The 18,966-nt window shown below is 38.4% G+C and overlaps 2 protein-coding genes across 3 annotated transcripts in view; both read right to left on the bottom strand.

The window, feature by feature from the left end:
* Positions 1 to 1,518: 1,518 nt before the first annotated feature.
* fkbp8 (FKBP prolyl isomerase 8) lies at positions 1,519 to 9,990 on the bottom strand. Its single transcript, XM_032572773.1, has 9 exons — positions 9,857 to 9,990; positions 9,100 to 9,370; positions 8,583 to 8,752; positions 7,737 to 7,825; positions 6,363 to 6,583; positions 5,582 to 5,754; positions 5,421 to 5,498; positions 3,098 to 3,232; positions 1,519 to 2,743 (listed from the first exon to the last, which is right to left on the bottom strand). The coding sequence occupies exons 2-9, from the start codon at positions 9,335 to 9,337 to the stop codon at positions 2,657 to 2,659; spliced, it is 1,191 nt and encodes a 396-aa protein (XP_032428664.1). The 5' UTR covers positions 9,338 to 9,370; positions 9,857 to 9,990; the 3' UTR covers positions 1,519 to 2,656.
* A 2,200-nt stretch (positions 9,991 to 12,190) lies between these two features.
* ssbp4 (single stranded DNA binding protein 4) overlaps positions 12,191 to 18,966 on the bottom strand; it is a 105,566-nt gene continuing 98,790 nt past the window's right edge. Inside the window, exons 10-17 of one of the 2 annotated variants that reach the window (XM_032572018.1) lie at positions 18,602 to 18,647; positions 18,466 to 18,501; positions 18,303 to 18,357; positions 17,268 to 17,338; positions 17,063 to 17,141; positions 16,720 to 16,748; positions 16,518 to 16,619; positions 12,191 to 15,356 (exon numbers count right to left, since the gene is read on the bottom strand). In XM_032572018.1, coding sequence (XP_032427909.1) covers positions 15,276 to 15,356; positions 16,518 to 16,619; positions 16,720 to 16,748; positions 17,063 to 17,141; positions 17,268 to 17,338; positions 18,303 to 18,357; positions 18,466 to 18,501; positions 18,602 to 18,647 — 499 coding nt within the window. In that variant the 3' untranslated portion in view covers positions 12,191 to 15,275. Of the gene's footprint in view, positions 15,551 to 16,517; positions 16,620 to 16,719; positions 16,749 to 17,062; positions 17,142 to 17,267; positions 17,339 to 18,302; positions 18,358 to 18,465; positions 18,502 to 18,601; positions 18,648 to 18,966 lie in introns of both variants that reach the window. The other variant, XM_032572019.1, reaches the window with a different exon arrangement.

Genomic DNA, 18,966 nt, shown 5'->3' with positions numbered 1-18,966 from the left:
GAACTTAAAAAGTTTGGTGATCTCAAGTAAAATGGGTTATATGGGTAAGATTTAGTTGGAGGCGTAACTTTAAAATCTTGCTGATATTTTCTTACTTATTTGCACAGTAGTCACACAACCGAATGCCTTTTAAAAATAGAAGTGGTGTAAGGTCCCTTACATGGGAAGGACATAGAGAATTTTATTATGTAGTATGAAGCAAAACACTTTGTCAACCTATGGCATCATACGTTTAGATTATAAGTAACAACGGTGACACAACAAATAATGTATGTTTCCAAAGAAACAAAATTAATTGAAAAAATTTTTTGGATGTATTCTGTCCCAATTTACCTACAACTGATAGATTAATTTATCATCCAAAATGCACAGCTCTACATTTTTTTCCAACTAAGAAAACTTTAGCATTATTTACAGCCTTTAACAAAACCAGAATTTGACATTAATTTATCTGAAATTGCTGAAGTACTTATGTTCATCAATTTTACCTCAGTATGTTTAGTACAATCATCTAACTGTGGTCCCTGAAGTTGGGGGTTGCAAACTCAACTTAGATACTCTTGAGAAAAACAAAAAAACATAAAGATGTGAACTAGTCTCAAATAGTAATACAATTAAGTTGTTGGCTCTTAGTATTGCCATCTGGATTTAAATTGACTGACTAGTAATGCTTGTGTGTTCAACAAATAGATTGGGTTTTCTTTGTGGATCTCAATCTGAAAAATTTGGGAACCACTCATCTAACTTCAATAATTTTGTTTTACCAAACATTTCTCGTACAAATAAAAATCTGCAAAAGCATGTTTGAAGGATTTCAACTATTATGCTACAGTCTTTTCAAAATCCTTTATCAAAATGTGATACATCTTAGCCGACTTTATAATTTATGAAATTTTAATACACTGTAACAATGACATTGTATTTTACAGCCAATTAGATGTAACTTAACGTTTTTCATTGCCATCTGTTTTAAGAAAAACTTTCCTAAAATCTTGAGTTAAATAATAATAAAAAGCGAATCTAAACTTTTTCCGTCCAGATCTAAGGATGAGATTAGTCAAATGATGCTATACAGTATCAATATTGTTGGTTTGAAAGCACATTTTAAATGGATGTCAAACTTCCTCCTCAGTGCAGACACCAATTTGACCCCGCAGTAATCCGTCGCAATCAGGAAAGATAGGTCATCTAAATATGCCACTGATACAACATTGTCTAAAGTAAAGAAGAAAACATGCATACAATGTGAACAAATATCCAGAAGCCTTTGGAAAGTCAAACTTATCAGTTCAGGGAAATGTTCAGCCAGTGACTTCGGCTTCTTTTCTGGGCAAGAGAAAAACAAGACTCAAATGTATCTGAATGGGAAAAGTCCCAGTGAAGCGTCTATGTAATTAAAAGTAGCACTTTTAGTTCCTCTGATATTACAAATTTAACCAATTTAACCACAGCTGGACATAATGCAACATCCATCAGTCAAGTCATAGCTAATAATCAAAAATTAAACAAAACAAACAATACTTTTATAAGATATTTATTTGTAATCAATACAAAAATTAAGAAAAGCAAAGAATGCCAGGAACTCATCTAAACAGTTATTTTGTTGGCATGGTGCAGCTTTTGGCTCTGTTGTTCTGACATCTACTCTAAGGATACCACACATTTAGCGGTCACGTTTCCGTTTTGGAATGAACAACATCAGTAAATAACTTACAAAAAAACAAAACAAAAAAAAAGCAAACTAATGGTCAGAGTCAGGAACATTTGGTCATAATAATTGAAAAGTAGAATATTAAATTGAAATTAAATAAATCTTCCTTCAGTTACAATCCTAGCAAAATATGCCTTTAATAAGCTAGCTAGGATGAAAATAATTTTTTTTGTTCCAACTTTGATGCCACTGTCAGTGTTCAATAAGACTGCAGATTGTTATGTCTTATTTAACTGAAACATGTTGCTTGGTGGTTATTTTGACTTTATAGTGTCAGTGAACAGTGAAACAGAAAACTACCTCATCAAAAATCAACTGCATAAAAGCTGATCTGCATAAGGTAGTCAGTTTTGGACTGCTTTGAAAGTGTGTCTGGATTACTTTGGTCAGCTAATGTATTTATATATAGAATCTGTATAAAGTGTAAACAGGCCAGCACACAACAAACTATCTTGCTATCTTATGGACCTCAGATAATAGGGAGCAGTTTGAGAGGAAACACTGTACCATAAACTGAAATCACATCACTTGGGTAATAAATATTTTACAAGAGCAATCTACTGCTGTTCAACTATATCTCAGCATAACTGCCATTTTATTTTCTATGTGGTAAAAATATCTTCCATCTTGATATGTTCTCATTTTTCTTTTATTATTTCAAACAAGCAGTTCCTCACACCAACTACCAAGAACAAGAAACAGCTGGAACAAAGGTTAGATGCACAAACCTATCCATCTACAAGGCTTGAAACACATTTCCCCATATGTAATTATTATTATTAATTGTCACATACAGTTCTCAAACATAGTAGAGAAAAGAGTGCGACAGTGAAGAGGTGATTCACCACCTGACATTTCCACCTCCTTTCACTGAGAGTGAAGGTGTCGCCAGATGTGCTTCAGTGTTTAGGCTCTCCCCACTGCGTCTGACTCTTCTGGTTCACTTCAGTTTCTGGCCGCTATGACAACAGATAGAGCTACTCCACCAATGGCCACAGCAGTCGCACCAAAAAGCCACTTCCAGCTGAGACCCTGTAGATGGACAAGCACGGAGTGACTCATAAGAAGGTTGAAGTCTCGAGGCAACAAAAATGGTCCAACATACACATGCTACAGCTTAGCCCAAAAGGTCAACATAAATTAGCATCCCTTTATTAATGATTGACTATGTTTACAGATGCCAATATTTGCTTGAGTAGATGTTTTAGAATTAAATAATAATAATAATAATAATGATAATAATAATAATAATTAATAATACAAAAAACTAAATCCAAATACATTTTTTATATTTGATCATTTAAGAGTTTATACAGAGAAAAGTATATGATTGTTTAGTGCAAAAAACTGGTTTATAATGCAGCTTTATTTTAAGGACTTTCTTACCCATGAAGACTTGGCTCTGGATTTTGTTGTGCCACTTTTTGAAGGATTTCCTAACATCTTCTTGTACATGGCCTGTTCTGCTCCCCTCTGCTCCGAGTGCTTCTTCACCAGCTTGGAGAGCTCTGCGTGAATTGTCTGCACACAGAGAGAGGAAAAAAGCCCCAAAAAACAAAATGATGACACTGGACCCAGTTCAGTCTATGCAGATGATAACTAGATATTTAACAAGTCATAATGTTATACAATTACACAGTTAGATTCCCAAAGATCTCAGTCAGTAAAGTTCTACTTTACTTTAGCATGTAAAGTAGAACTTTTAGATATTTCTACAGTGGGCAGAAATATCCACTGCCCACTGTATAAATATAAAACCTGAAAAATATCATGAGGGAAAAAAAGGGATGGCAGGTGTTGTAGTTTATTTTCTAGAATAAAAACACACCAGATCGAGTAGCATCTCTATAAATGCAAATATATATCAGGTAGATATAAAACATTGAACATTTTTTCCATTATTAAATCAACTTCCATACTGTTCTGAATTTTAAGACTGTGGGAACCCTACAGAGTCCATCAAAACAAAACAACAACCTGTTAATGTCATGACAAAGCCCTTACTTTACCAGACAACTGGTTTGGACCATACAAAAATGTTGCATTTACAACATCAATTGGCCATGCATGTTTGAAATTACTGATAAAAGAAATAATAAATACACCAATTTAATATGACTTAGCTCTACTCTGCTGGGATCCAAGAAATAACAGGCTTCCATTACAATGACCAGGCTGCAGTTTAGCCCACATGTCCTCAAATATTCCAGGATCTGACTTCAATTATTGTTCCAGCAAAAGCTCTGGTGTGAGTCATTTCTTTGCTCTTAAAGCTCTTGAGTGACTAAGCAAATCTGTCTTATCAGACAGAAAATGTTTATGCTCAGTAATTGAACTTCATCACAAAGACTGAAGTAACACTGCTCAGAGTTTACAGAAATATTTACCCATTACCAAATTAATATTATGAATTAAGTGTTCCAGTACAAACCTGTGGGAGAAAGGCATTGCTCTATCTGTACAGACTTAGCTTCTGTTTAGTCATTTTTGCTCCCAGTTATACATTGAAGGGACAGTGTTTAGTTATAAATCTAGTGAAAGTTGTCGATGTGATTGTAGGATTACAAAACTGACAGAACAATGGCCAGTTCCCAAAGGAAAGGACAAAGTGGGATAAATAAACATGCAGTGTCCTGTTTGTCCAAACACTGTGCCGAGACAGCCAAAGGCAGTCTAAACTGGAAATGTCAAGTCTGCGTGTCATTTTAGGACATTAAACAAACCAGACAAATAAATCTTCTCTAGTCAAACTTGAAGACGAGGGGTGTGGCAAGCTGACAGAGCGACAAATGTAAACAGTGATGTATGAGGAGCATTAGCAATGTCTTTCACTTCGTCCACCAGTTGAAAAGCACCTTATTGATTTGAACGACTGTCATTAAAAGGGAAAAGAGTAGAGATGTTTGCTTTGTGGTATTACAAATGAATCAGACCAGCATCTGACTAATGTGTTAAATCTTACTATTACAAAGCGTGCGTACACAAAGATATTTATTAAGGATTCTCTTGCGGTCAGAGACTTTCTTTGATGACACAAAGACATAAAGTCCTATCAGCTTAGATTTATGGGGTGCCACCCTTAACCAGTTGTGTAGACCCAAATATTTTGACAGCCTTGTTAAAACAAGACTAGACCTCCTTTCAGTTCCCAATTTTTCATCATTGAAACTCTGCAAAGCTAAGGCTTTTTAGTGTAAACTTTCTCAACATCTTCAGATTGAATTTCCCCAAATTACATGATTCAACTTCCAAAATGTGCACTCGCCTGTAAACAAGGGAATTTAGCCAACATGCATCTGTCCAAAATGAAATGGTACCTTTCATTACACAGCATGTGCAAGCAGGAAACTGGTGCACAGACCATGTGCTGTACAACAGATTGGTGTAGGACTAACGTGGGGAGTTCTGGGCATCAGCTACTATGGTGCTGCATCTGATCCAAGAAGCCCACACACTTGAAAATACTCCGTTAAGTGGCCTTATATAGCCAAAGAACCTTATATAGTCGGCTGTATGAGCAGAAGAGAACCCATGGATAGGCTTTAGATACGGCCAGGGTGCAGGGTGAACCTATTTACAGCAGCAAAATGAAAACAGATCCTTTGAAATGATGAATCAGCGGTTCACCTCACCTTGCACAGCAAATTGATTCATGTCTTACCCAATGGCACCATCTAGTGGTCAAAAGGGAGGACTTTTATTTCTTTACCTTGTTGCTTGGTTCCAGCTTCAGTGCTTTCCGTAAGGTTTGAATGGCCTCAGTGTATTCCCCTTGCAAAGCCAGAACCTTAATCGAAAACACACACCAAATAATGCATGACTGCGGCAGAGTTCAGCAGAGCTTGGAAGGTAAAAGAAGAAGAGCGATACCTTGCCCATGCGGAAAAGGGCTTTTATGTTGTCTGGCTGGTGCGCAAGAGCGGAAACGCAAGATTTAAGGGCCGCATCATAGTGGTCCAACTTCAACTGAGAGGCAGCCATGTTGTTCAGACACTTGACTTTGACATCCAGCAATTCCTCCTCCTCCTCAGGACTAATGTCAACTGGAGCAGAACAACAAAAGAATTACTAAAACCTAACATATGTAGACAAAAATAAATCCCTATCGAACTCAAAAACATGACAAGGTTTTAAATTTTTTAACCTCCATTCTGATAAAAAAAGGTCTAAATTTGTTACTCTTTCATGCCTAAACCTAACATGTACATAAATTAATCCGGACACTAAACAAGACGAAATAAACAAAATTTGCTGTTCTATCAATCAATTTCAAAATGCATTTTCAACTTCAAAGAAGTCAAAGGCATAAAATATGCGGACAGGATTCAGATTGTTGCATTTGATTGAACAATATCAAATTTTAAAGATCAAATGTAATAAAAACAAATGTAAAGAATTTCAAGCTGAATTCAAAACATATAACATGGCCAAAAATTTTTTCAGGTGGCTTTTGTGTGTGAAATAACCCACACAGACAAAAACATGTCCTCAGGACAAAGGTGGCTAAACAATGTAATTTCAACATTAAACTAAATAATTACAACTATGATTTTCTTTGTATTACCAAGCAGCATATTTGTAACATATTTTACATAACATAAAAAAATAGAGAATGTTTCTCTGACCCTTGACTCCTCGCTGTTTAACTCACCTTTGGAGTTTGACTCTGTAATCTGCAGGGCAATGCTGTATGAGTTGACAGCAAAAGCATAGTCTGTGCGCTGATAGTGAACATTGCCCCTCTCTCTCTTGCGGATGGCCAGTGCAATTCTGTCTGACGGCGGCATCAGCTCCACGTCTGGCGCGTCAGTAGCTTTCACAAGTTCCACTTCTAAGGATAGCTGTGCGTTAGGGGGTACCTCAGGTTCAAGGCTGGCAAGAAAATGAGACGCCGGTCCAGTGAAGGGAAGCAAATAAAAATACCTGGATAACTTGGACAATTTCATCAAATAAGAGGAAATATTCTCAGTGGCTTGTGTTCATGTCAAAAAGTTGGAATTTCTGGCAGGATGATTAACTTCAAGCTAAATATTATTGTAAAAGTCCACTATTAGCTTGATTTAAATGTATGTGTAAAGGCTCACTATAAATTTCTATCATATTCTAAGTTACACAGTGTTAAATTAGCAAATGTGTAGTATTCTTGTCACATTACAGCTTCAAGTAGATGCTGTCTTTAAGCTGCCCATTTCAGGTAAAACTTTAATGCCAATTTCATTGTGTGCCTTTGTCTTACTATTGTTTTAATTGTTTTATGACCTCAACAGTGTTGTTAATGTTGGTGGGTTACAGTAAAGTGTGCTGCTCAATATTCCTGGGTCTCCTTTCCTCCCTGCCACATCACTATTTGTAAATTTATTCTTAGTGTAGTAACTCACCTGCTTAAATAAATAAACTAAAAAGGACATTTTCAGAAACAACAGAGCTTTTTCTGGGACTAAAACATTTGAAAAAAAAACTGAACTCATGCAAGCAAAATAAAAAATAAAATTACAGACCCAAATCAACTGTCAAACAACAACTTTAACAGAGTGATTTAATCAGTGAAATGGACTGGCTGACATCATGTAATAAGACTGGTCAACAGGCACTTATGCATTCCTCAAGCGTGCTCTACATTTCTTTTGCAACACACCACATTTACAGAAAGTAATTTACCATTTTCGAAAATAGAAAAGTGCATCTCATTTTGGCTTTGTCTTCTTTTTGTTCAACTGGCCTGAAACTGCAACTCTATTTGTAAATATTAGCAGATTCCTCTTTTAAGATACCAGAGCAACGAAGCTAAATGACAAGCATTAGTTGTTTGCAGCAAAGTAATGTCATTTACAGCAAGGCAGAGTGGATACTAAATATTCCGGTTAAAAGCTTTCAGTCAGTAGACAGATATGCTGATACATTTGGATCAACAACAAATTTTCCTGCTCTGGAGTCAGCTTTTCTGTCTGTGAATTGTTTTCAGAGCTGTTGAAATACACAGGACTTGCTCAAGATTTAACACAGGTTCACAGCTATATTTTCCTACCTTCCCCTGGCACCATATGCATATTTTGCATCAGTGTGAATGAGCGCCTTCTCTCCCATTTCCATGAGCTGCACAGTCAGATCCAGTGCCTAAATGTAAGGAGAAATTACCATGAAATAAACTTTTATCACAACTACTTTGATAAATGTCAGACATGCAATAGCCTGGCCATTGCCGTCCTGTGCAATCAGCTCGCAGAAAGTTCTCGCTTCCAGCAAAGTCTGGGCTTTCTCCCCTTGACTCGGCTGTCTCCGGTCAATATTTGTTCAGACCAATCAGCGAACAGAAGGAGAAGTTGCAAACGATGACGTCAATTTTCTGCACTGTTTTAGAATTGTAGTCTGCTTGTAGTTTCATTAATGGCAGAGGTGGAAGTGAACAAGCAGTTCAGTCCGTGTTGGTCACGTTTCCAAATATTGAATTAACATTAACAGCTGCCTCACAGGCAAACATTGGCGACTGGGTAAAATTTAAAACTTCAACACAGTCCAAGCCTCCAGGAAGCCATTGTTACTCAATAGCTGAGGGCCCAGACCCTCAGTACGAAGCAAAGTGTAGTACAAGCGGCTAGTAAGGCAAGCCATAAAACAGACTCACTCATACCCAAAGACAATTTAGAGATATCAATTAACCTAACTTAACAGTCATGTTTTTGGGCGGTTAGAGAAAGCCAGTCAGAGAGAACTCAGGCAATTACAGGAAGAACATGCAAACTCAATGTAGAAAGATCTCAGGCCAGGGTTGAAACCCAGGACCTTCTTGTTGCAAAGCAACAGTGCTACCGACTCTGGCATGATGCAGGCCTTATTAAAAAAATAATTAACAGAACCAAAAAATGTTTTGTACTTGAATGACATCGCCGTCCCCCAGAGTAAACGACAGATTATTTTGCTCCTCAACAAGGGTTCCATCCATCAAAAGTGTTTTCAGATTAATTTCCACATCTTGTCCTTTTTGAGGTCGGCTAGCTCGCCCCTTCCCTGGCTCCAAGACTTTCTTCTTAAGCTGGTCATTTCCTGCAAACAACGTAAGTGACATTGTGTCAGAACAAAATGGGTTGCTTTCTGGTGATTATGGAGCAACAAAAGGCTAAAAAATGGTTTTGTTTAACACTGTGCAGATTAGAACTCATTCATAAAAAATAAAAAACACCACAAAAAAGCCAAACATTTGAGTTTATCTTTGAAGTTTCAGTACAAGTAGCTGTGAAATCTCCAATTAGCTTTAACCAAATTATATTTCATTATTATGTGGGCTATAAAGCATATCCACATGCTGATGGTGCCACTAGCTTTAAAGACTTAGTAAAACTTTCCACAGGAATGTAACTTATGAGTCCTGTCATCCTACAGTTCTCACATACCCAACACATCCAGCCATTCATCCATTTGTGCTGAAGCCTCAGATTCTTCCTCTGCATTTTTCTTTCCTGTATTATCTGCTACATTCTCATCCCCTCCCCCTGCATCTTCCAAAGGAGGAGGGTCATCATCGATGTCTTCTTCATCTAAAACCTCAAAGTCCTCCCCGCTGTCCAGCAATGAGGTTTTTCCACTCTTCTTGGCAGATAGAGCATTTTCATGGCCATCTGATGCGTCCATAGTCTCCACTTTTCCAATCAACAGTGCATCACTCTGTCAGGCAGAACAAAAAACAATGCAATTATGTGCATTTGAGGTACATATTTAGCTTTGGGTTGCGATCTTAAGAGATGAAATTTCAAATCACTGCTTGATACAATCAACCATAAGTTGTTTACCTAAATAGCTACATAACTATTTTATAAAACATTCTACAGTCATTGTAAATTGTAAACAAATAAGCACGAAAAGGCTCAGAAGAACATACCACACATATCCGGTTAGCTGACAAACATAAACAAGCTTTCTAGAAGTTTCTAACAAGTTACCTTGCAGCCAAACCCTCAAGCAGCTAGCAGGCTAACAGATTAGCAAAATACAGTAGCGTTAGCTGTTAGTCTCGATATATGCTAGCAAACTGTCAGTGAACATCAGAAGACCTTTTTCACCCTATTTAGCGACCTACTGCTGTTTTAATAATTTCAGAAAGTAAGGACTCGTATAAGCGTCATTAATTACATAAAAAAATCCACCATTTACCTCCAAATAACCTTGTTTTGGTCCCGAGTCGTGTCCCCCTTACTTCAGTTCAAGGCAGAGAAGTTAGCTTGCGCTTTGTCAACAGGACAACCATTAGATGGGTTGGTGTTGGTCTGTGCTCAACATCATACTGACTTCAACCAAGCAGCAACCTTCTTCCGGTTGACCCGAAACTCCTCCTTCGTGAGTGTTAAAGTTGACTGCACACACACGCACACACACTTAGGACAGTGGTTTAAATGTTTTATTATTTTTGCTGATTTAAAAGCAATCAAGTGCAGAATGCTGAATAATTAAAGACTGTCGAAAAGAAGATGTCTATTTTAAAGCATGTAAGAAAGCAGTAATAAAGACCATATCTTGAAAATTTTGTAAATACCATCTCCAGAATAGTAGACAAGATGTTTATTTCTATAGTACCATTCATACATTATAGTTCTAAGAAAAAGTGAAAATGATACAGAAAAATAAAGGTACACTGTAAATAAAAGGACATTTAGCCAAAATATGCATTTAGGGACTGGAAGTATTTAGTCATCACATAAGATGAAAATAATAAACTTAAAAACAAATAGGTAACACCTGGTAAAAATTAACTGATAAAATAATGCTTGTCCTTAAAGAAAATGTCTCTGATGACCTAATGGTCATGGTTAATACCTGACCAGTAAGTAATATAGTTAACAATTAAGTCTTAGACCAGTGTTTCCCAACCCTGGTCCTCAAGGCAAACTGCCTTGCATGTTTTAGGTGTTTTCTTGCTTTTGCTGATTTCAATTGATGGCTGATTAACAAGGTTTGCTGAACTGCAATCAGCTGAATCAGGTGTATAAAAGCAGGGAAACATCTAAAACATGCAAGGATGTATGTCTTGAGGACCAGGTTTGGGAAATGCTGCACTACATTATTCAGACCACTCACTGCTTTGCAGACCAGTGATATTTAAACATGATGTTTTTTGTACACTTTGTCCATCCATCCATCCATCCATCTTCTTCCGCTTATCCGAGGTCGGGTCGCGGGGGTAGCAGCTTCAGAAGGGAGGCCCAGACTTCCCTCTCCCCAGCCACTTCTTCTAGCTCCTCCGGGGGAATCCCGAGGCGTTCCCAGGCCAGCCGAGAGACATAGTCCCTCCAGCGTGTCCTGGGTCTTCCCCGGGGCCTCCTCCCGGTGGGACGTGCCCGGAACACCTCACCAGGGAGGCGTCTAGGAGGCATCCTGACCAGATGCCCGAGCCACCTCAACTGGCTCCTCTCGATGTGAAGGAGCAGCGGCTCTACTCTGAGTCCCTCCTACACTTTGTCAAATACAATTATTTTTTTTTTTGATTAAGTTGGCCCATTGATTGTGTTACTACATAAAAATGCAGAAGTTGGATTTGGTTTGGGGGTTTTATTGGTCTAAAAAAAAAATCTCAGTCTGGGCTTTCTCCCCCTGACTTGCATTGTCTCTGGTTAAATTTTGACTGGACCAATTAGTAAACAGAGGGAGAATTTGTGAACAATGATGTTGTTTACCCTTTATGACCACAGTGTACCCATCTTTTCATGGCGGTTTCTGAATGGATAGCACATAATTAAGTTCAAATCATCTCTAGCTGATTTCTTGAACATGACAAATTCAGTGTTTCCACAATTAACAGATCTCAATCGTTCAGAGCATCTTTAGCATGTGGTAGAGGAGGAGACTCACATCATGGATGTGTGGCAACTCCTTGATGCTGTCCAGTAGAAATGGACCAAAATCTCTGATGAATGGCTCAGCCACATTTTTGAATTTGCAAAGGCAGTTTTAAAAACAAGAGGGACCAAACAGCCATGATAAAGATATTGTGACACAACTTAAAACTTTTTTCAAGTAATATGATGAAGGAATGAGAACTAGATCTTACCGTAGACATAAACTTTGTTCATAACTTAATCGGTGAACTGTGAACATGAATTAATTAATTTTAACATGGGTGTGCTAAATTTAGAACTAGTTCTTGTGAAGGGTGAACTGGTAAAACACTTCCTGTTCTTATTAATCCTCCTCTTCTGGTAGCCCCTTTTCTGGCACTGTATATCATCTGATCACGCTTTATAGCAAACTCCCCTTAATGTTAATTGCTTAATAAAAATTCAAGCCATAAAAGTAGCAATATTTTCTGGAAACAATATTTCCAGTCTAAACATTTTAGCTATGACTAGTCCGCAGCTTTAAAACGATTAAATTATAACCTTTTTTTAAACTTTATGTCAATTAAACCCTTCAGTTCAGACACAGTTTATGTACTTTCTGATCCTTCCAAAAGTAATTCAAGTTGAAGACGTAACAGAAAAAATACAAACGGGAAAAAAATCAAATGACATTTATTATTGATGCATTGTTTCTTTTTTATAAGCAAATTATCTGTTTTTCTTTCAGTCTAAAGAAACTTTACAATATAAAGAAACATACAAAGAACATCTTTATTACCTACACAAGACACCTAAGTCCCTAAGACAAGATTCTCAACTATCCTACCATGAAATACAAAGCAAACCCAAGAGACAGACTGCTTCATATTGAATACTGCCGAGTCATCTGAGAGGACCGTGAATGGTTCAAGCCAAACCCTCCCAGAGTAAAACAACCAGCCCATCCGACCAGCAAATCTTCCTAATGGTACAGTATTATACATCACAATAGAAGTACAGAGATGGCCAGCGATCAATATACACAGAGGACCGAGAGAGGATCAGTGAGAGAGTTTTTCACTATACAATGCTATCACAGGAGTGGATAACAACACAGTTTCCCCCCCCATGTTTCTGATTTTGACGTACTCTTACTGTATAATCATGATTCCTTTTTTTTTCCTAGTTTAAAAGTTTTCTGGTATTGATAAAATCCTTCATATCAAAAACTGCAACACAAGGTCACATTTCTATAGGAAAAAAAATGCCCTGTGGAAAATCTGGTCACAGGTTTTTTTTTCTATTTCATAGCTAACAGTAACATTATACAGAGAAAAAAGGAGTGGAGAGCCGGAGCGGGGATGCCTCGGCCCGTTTTGCGTCTCTCTGTCCTGTCCTCTTTCTGTCCTATCCTTTCTTTCAATGCCTTCACCACGTTGCCGTCATTTACACATTCGGCCACTTTACAGTATCTTATAAATTTAGCCACATGAGCCAAATGGTTAGGTTAACGCATCTTTTTCTCTATGAAAAAAACATGAACAGTTTTATTTATAATTTACTTTCAGCTGTATTCATTGGTAGTGACTGACATATCAAAAACATGTCAATGATATCAAAATGCATTTTACAGTATTTACAAAAAGAAAAAAAAACAATAACGAAAAAGAAAGGGTGGTTGGGGTGGGAGGGAGAGGAAAGAGGGGAAGCGTTTCACTAAATTCAAGGAAGGAGAGACTGATTCCCAGGTCAGGGACTGCCAAATCCTGGAGATATCCCTGTTTCCGCTGATATCAGGAAACAGATAGCTGTGTCACCATCACCCACAGAGGCTTCAAATGTTGATTGCTTATTGTTTGTTGATGTGAGTGATGCAAAGCAAATTTGATTTTAGCAGCAGTGACAAGGCAGAGAACAGAACATACAGGAAAACACTCAAATCGTTTGATATGTAGCCATGTTTTGCTTAGTGTGACGATTAGATTTCAGCTAAATGCATAAAAAATGAAAGTAGTTCACTGAAAAGACCTATCTTCTTTACAGTCTTCTATGATTGCTCTCTTCTTTAGACCACTGTGGCTGCACGTTGTGGAAAATTCAAGGTGCGTCGTCTTATCTAGACAAGTCCATCACAACAAAGTTAAGAAACTTGCCTAAGCAGCCGGTTCACTGTGTTGTCTGAAAGGGATCATCCAACTCTGTGATTGGCATGGGCAGATTATCAGAATGAAGGTATACCAAGGTTTTAAAACTTTAAATAAAAAAAACACAACAACACTTTTGGTGCTCCTATTGGTCTTTTTTTAACAAGATTCGAGGTTATTTCATTATTAGCTTTACTGCATTTAAAATGATCAAATCTATTCTATTATTAGCTGTTATGAAATTGTTGGTTACAGCACCTACATAAAGAGCAAAAAGAAGTAAAAGCTATAATATTTTGTGAATTAAACCCAGTTTATTCCATATTTTTGCCTAAAACAAATCAAAGTAACAATATTTAAATGCTGTAGCATTTTAGCTTAAATGGGAGTAACTGTTGTCCATCCATCCAGCCATTTTCTTACACCCTTGTCCCTAGCGGGGTCAGGAGGTGCTGGTGCCTATCTCCAGCTAACGTTCCGGGCGAGAGGCGGGGTAGTAACTGTTTTGTTTTTCTTTATTTTAAACAGTTTTGCTTAGATTTTTTTTAGGTGTTAACATCTTGATACCATAGGATTTCATCACACCCTGAGAATCTTACACCTGACAATTGAAAGCAAGTTAGGTTTTGTGAGAGTATCACAAGGTTTAAAATGATTCACCGGACCAAAAATGTGACACTGTCCAGAGCTTTGAGTGAATCCCAGATGGAAACTTTACCACACAGGAAGTCCAGAAGAGAGAAAAAGAAAATGTAACCAAGTTGGACGATTCACTGACAACTCGTAAATAACAAGAACACAAGAACAACACAAGCCAAACCTATTATTTACAGATGAGGGGAAATCTAAGATTCACAAACTGAGTTACCGAGAGCAGTTCCTGTGAGGACCGTCAGAGTATCCCGACTGAGCTACTGTGTACAAGTGAAACAGATAAATGAGGGGATTTTTTTTCTAAGACAAGACAGATAAACAGCTGATCATCCAATGTGCATCTGCAGACAACCTATAGCAGAACAAATAGACATTTTCTTTTAACAACATCACCATTACATGATGCTGATGTGGTTAAGTAGCTGTTTCTCTGTCAATGAAGAATAGCTGGGAGGTCAGTTGCACCTTGAAACGCAGTTTGATGGAAATCCACGCAATGAGACAAAAACACAAACAACAAACGGCCTCAAATCATGTAAACAGAAAGTCATTGTGCATTTCTCAGGTGTGTGCTTCTTCTGTCGTCATTGATGCTGCTGCAGAGATACAATGTGCCCTTTGACAGGAAAATTCATACCTACATTAGCTGGATAATCGCAATTATTAAAATAAGATTATTATCACCCACAAAAACAAAACAAATATTAAATGAAAGTTGTCCTAAAATAGTATTATCAGTTCATTCTTTTGAAACGCCTGCCACAAGAGGAGAGTTTTTGAAAAGTCCCACGTGAGTCAACAGCTGCAAAGTCCTCCGTGTTCATGATCTGATGGCGGCGTCCGGGTGGGAAAGAGCTAAATGAAGAGCGCAATCCTGGGGGGGCCTACATGAGAAGGTTCTTGCTGAAGGAGAGCCAGGCTCTTGATGGAGCAGAAGGTCCTTCCTGCTGTTTGGAGACCCTTTCACGCTCTCACACCCATTTTACAGGCAGTGGGATGTGGGGCTCGAAGGGAAGTCCTGCTTTCCAGGGGAATCCCCAGGGGCTGTGTGGCACCACAAGCCATCCACGAAGAGGAGGATGAGGAGGAAGGGAAGGAAGGAAGAGGAGGAGGAAGAGGGCAACGCAAGACACACCATGGTGGTCGGGGAGGAAGGGATTCAGATAAAGGGAGATGAAGAGGTAAAATGAAAGATTAAAAAAAAAAAATCACACACTCATCGTCATGTTGGGTGAATACTGCAGAGAGAGAAAAGAGAAGGGAGAGACAAGATAAGCCAATGCTGGATTAATATTGTTATGTCACCCAGTTTGAGACGAAAGCAGTACCGCTACAGGGTAAATGCCATGTTCAGTAGCAGCTTGCAGCAAACTCAGTACACAGCAGATAAATATCTGTTATTTATTTTAGGTGGTAGAAAGCAGGCAAGATATGAGCCCAAAGAGAAAATGTAGAATGCAGAATTTTAGTTTTTTACTGATGGACCAGCCTCACACAACTACAACATAAGTCAATATCTGTTAGCTGGCTGTATATCTTGAGTTAGGACAGACTACAACAGGCAGTGGCATTTTTTGCATGAATATTGCCCTGGGGAACCCCCTTCTTTCGCCTCGCCCCCAACTAATGGAAATGCAGTCACCTGCCAATTTAGTCCATTTCAAAAGATGTAACGTAAGGAAATCAAGGCCTGTTTGTGCTTACATTAGCTTTTCAATAAACATTCACCTCCTTAAATGTCTTCATATTTTTCATGGTACCCAAACTTTTATTGAGATTTTGTTTAAGGGACAATAAACAGTCCTATAATTAAAAATCTCAATAGTGTGGCATTCATCAGCCCCTTTCACTCTGATGCTAATAAATAAAATTCAATTCTGTCCAACTGCTTAATCTGTAAATAAGAACACCTAAGTGCAATGCAACCTTAGCTTAAACCCTGCTGTTCTGTGAACCTATCATTAGTGAACAAACAGCATCATGAAGACCAAGCAACACACCGGATAGATTAATGGAAAAGCTAAAAGAAGTTTAAAGCCGGGTTAGAAGGAGCAGAAGAAGCATTTTCCAGGCCATAATGAAGAGTTGACATGCAGAGCAGTAGTGTAGATTTAGCTTTAAAAAAACAACAACATGGAAATAGGATGCAGCAGAAATAAGATTTTTAGTTCAGAGTTGATGTCTGATATGCTACATGCTACTCACACTTTCACTTTGGAATGGGTTTAAAAAGTTGCCTGCCATCTCGCCATCATCCCGTGGAGTGCCGGGAGGATTGTTCATGCCTGCCATATTGTTAGGCGAATTCTACAACCCGAACAGAAGAAACCAACAAGAGCCAATAAATAAAAAAATACATGTGGAAAAAGAGAAATCAGCAGCTACGCAATAAGTCAAATAGGCTGACCTTTGGCAACCCATCCATGTCCCCAGAGCCTGTGATCAGAGGAAGAGGAAACAAAAACATTAACAGAATATCCACAACTTAAATGAAGCTGTTTGTTGCTGATACAGATAAACTTTACTGGCTTCACTGATCACGTCACATCCACAAAATCAATAGGCCTGCTCATCCCGGTCTAATCTGTTTAAACTTTGATCAATAACAAATAAACACTGTTAAAAACGCACTTCCTGAATCTGCCATGAGAGGGCGTTGTGCTACCGCTGAAAGACTGAGCAAGAAGAAAAAGCCATGTTTCATCCCGAATGTCCTCAGGAGAGGAATCTGCTGCACACAGCTGTCTCACCTAGTGATCCGTTCATATGATGCTGCTCCATTGCTCCCATTCCTCCCATTGGTCCATCCGGACCTGGTCCCATTGGGAACTGAGGAAAAACAGTTTTTGTTAAAATAATAGTTGAGAAAAGCATTGGTCTTTTTTGTGCTTTTACATGGTAAAGCAACGCGTATAAAAACGAAGTTGAATATGAATAAAAATGTCCAGCACTCACATTCGGTCTGTTTCCACCTGGACCAATGGGGTTCATCATTGTGTAGATGTTTTCGCTTGAATTTGTGGAATCTGCAGAAAGGAAGCAGAATATTAGCATATATGAAAGCAGCAGAGTTGCAAAATCTTTGTGCGTTAACTCGACATATTACTCCCAGTGCAACTTATGCCTTCAGAAGTCAAGAGGCTGGGGAAGACTAGTGAACAAACTATATTGTGAGGAAACAAAGAAGGGAAACAGGACCACAGTTCCTTCATCGTGTTATGAGGAAATTAGATATGCCTGCTGTGTGACCCCTTTGTGTGTATGCTGAAAAGATTCAAAGGGATAAGCTGACCTTGCAGTGACACTGCAGGTACCATATAGCAGATGCAAACAACAAAAAAAGTGACACAAAAAAGAATAAAGGACAAGCTGGTCCAGGATGCATTAAGTGGTGGAGAAATCCTGGCTCTGAACGCCACTTGTGTTGTCGTGACTGCAGGAAAAGGAGGGTGAGCACATGTGAGGTGTGCCTCACTGAGGGAGGTTTGTGCGACTGCAGAGGAAATATGTTTTCCCTCCCGGTGTGCGTGCGAGCGTTGCTGTGAAAAGGTTGCCCCGCAACATATCACAATAGAGGAATGTATATAAATAATGAATGGAGGACATTAAAAGAAGCTCTCCACAGGCCAACGGGAACGGAGCAGCTACAGGGTATCAGAGTTTTCTTCTCAGCCAATCCTCCACTGAGTCTTTGTTGACGGGTTAAAGCTGTGACGGATCAGTCAGTGGATTTTAGACCTACATGCCTTTGCTTCCTTTAAAACACTCATTATAAAACACTGTAAACAATGCTGGAATGTCTATATTTTTAGAGGAAAAAAAGGAGAGCAGTATAAGTAAAATTTATATATATATATTTTAATAATATGTAGATAGGTATTTCTTTTCCTTAAATGTTTCCGAAAGAGAGACAAGGAGCTGTCTGAGAATAAGTTTAGATGGATCCTGTCTGGATAAAAAAGAAAAAAAAAGAAAAAATGAGCTACTCACCTCCAGGACTGGGCATTATTGGAGTTCCTGGTGGTCCACCTCCACCTGGGGGACCCTAAAAGGGATGAGAGAAAGGAAGAATGCAGATTGCCAGTCAGTCACCACAGAGTAACAGGTAATTTATGGCCCGTTGTCACACATGAGCCCACGATGGGGCACTTACCACATAGTTTCCTGGAGATGAGGATGAATAAGCTATCTGTGGTGAGAACAGACATGAGGAGAGAGAGAAAAAATGACGCCCGTTCTTGTAAAGACAGCCAGTCATGGTGGAGAAGACATGAGAGAGAGTGACTCACCGAATTATTGTTGGGATTCGGCCATGGACCTCTTCCACTGGGACCCCTGAGAATACCAGCAGGAGAGGAGAAATTACCCAACGGAAATAATGTTGTGATTCACAGGAGATGCTTTTAAATTGCTTCATGGCATGATACTTAACAATAGGAAACAAACAAGTAACAACAATCACAATAATTTCTGATAATCAGTAGCAGAATATAAAAGGCGTACATGTGAGTATTACAAACCCCAACTTTAAGAGGCTAAAAAAAATGTCTGCTAAGATTTGATCCCAAAAGAGCGGAGGTCTCCTTTGCCCTGAACATAAATGGATTTAGAGTTTTGTCAATTAGACTAGTTATAAAATGTTTATTTAGTTGTT

Source organism: Xiphophorus hellerii, chromosome 9 (genome assembly GCF_003331165.1).
Source record: "Xiphophorus hellerii strain 12219 chromosome 9, Xiphophorus_hellerii-4.1, whole genome shotgun sequence".
Lineage (NCBI taxonomy): Eukaryota > Metazoa > Chordata > Actinopteri > Cyprinodontiformes > Poeciliidae > Xiphophorus > Xiphophorus hellerii.
The sequence above is the reverse complement of the archived record's forward strand: the minus strand, read 5'-3'. Positions and strand labels throughout refer to the sequence as shown.

Coding starts and splice junctions, on each gene's coding strand:
- fkbp8 (XM_032572773.1), bottom strand. CDS start 9,337: ATGGACGCATCAGATGGCCATGAAAATGCTCTATCTGCCAAGAAGAGT. Junction 6,584..7,736: donor GCATATGGTGCCAGGGGAAG/GTAGGAAAATAT, acceptor TTTTCTTGCCAG/CCTTGAACCTGAGGTACCCC. Junction 5,499..5,581: donor CCCTTTTCCGCATGGGCAAG/GTATCGCTCTTC, acceptor TTTTCGATTAAG/GTTCTGGCTTTGCAAGGGGA.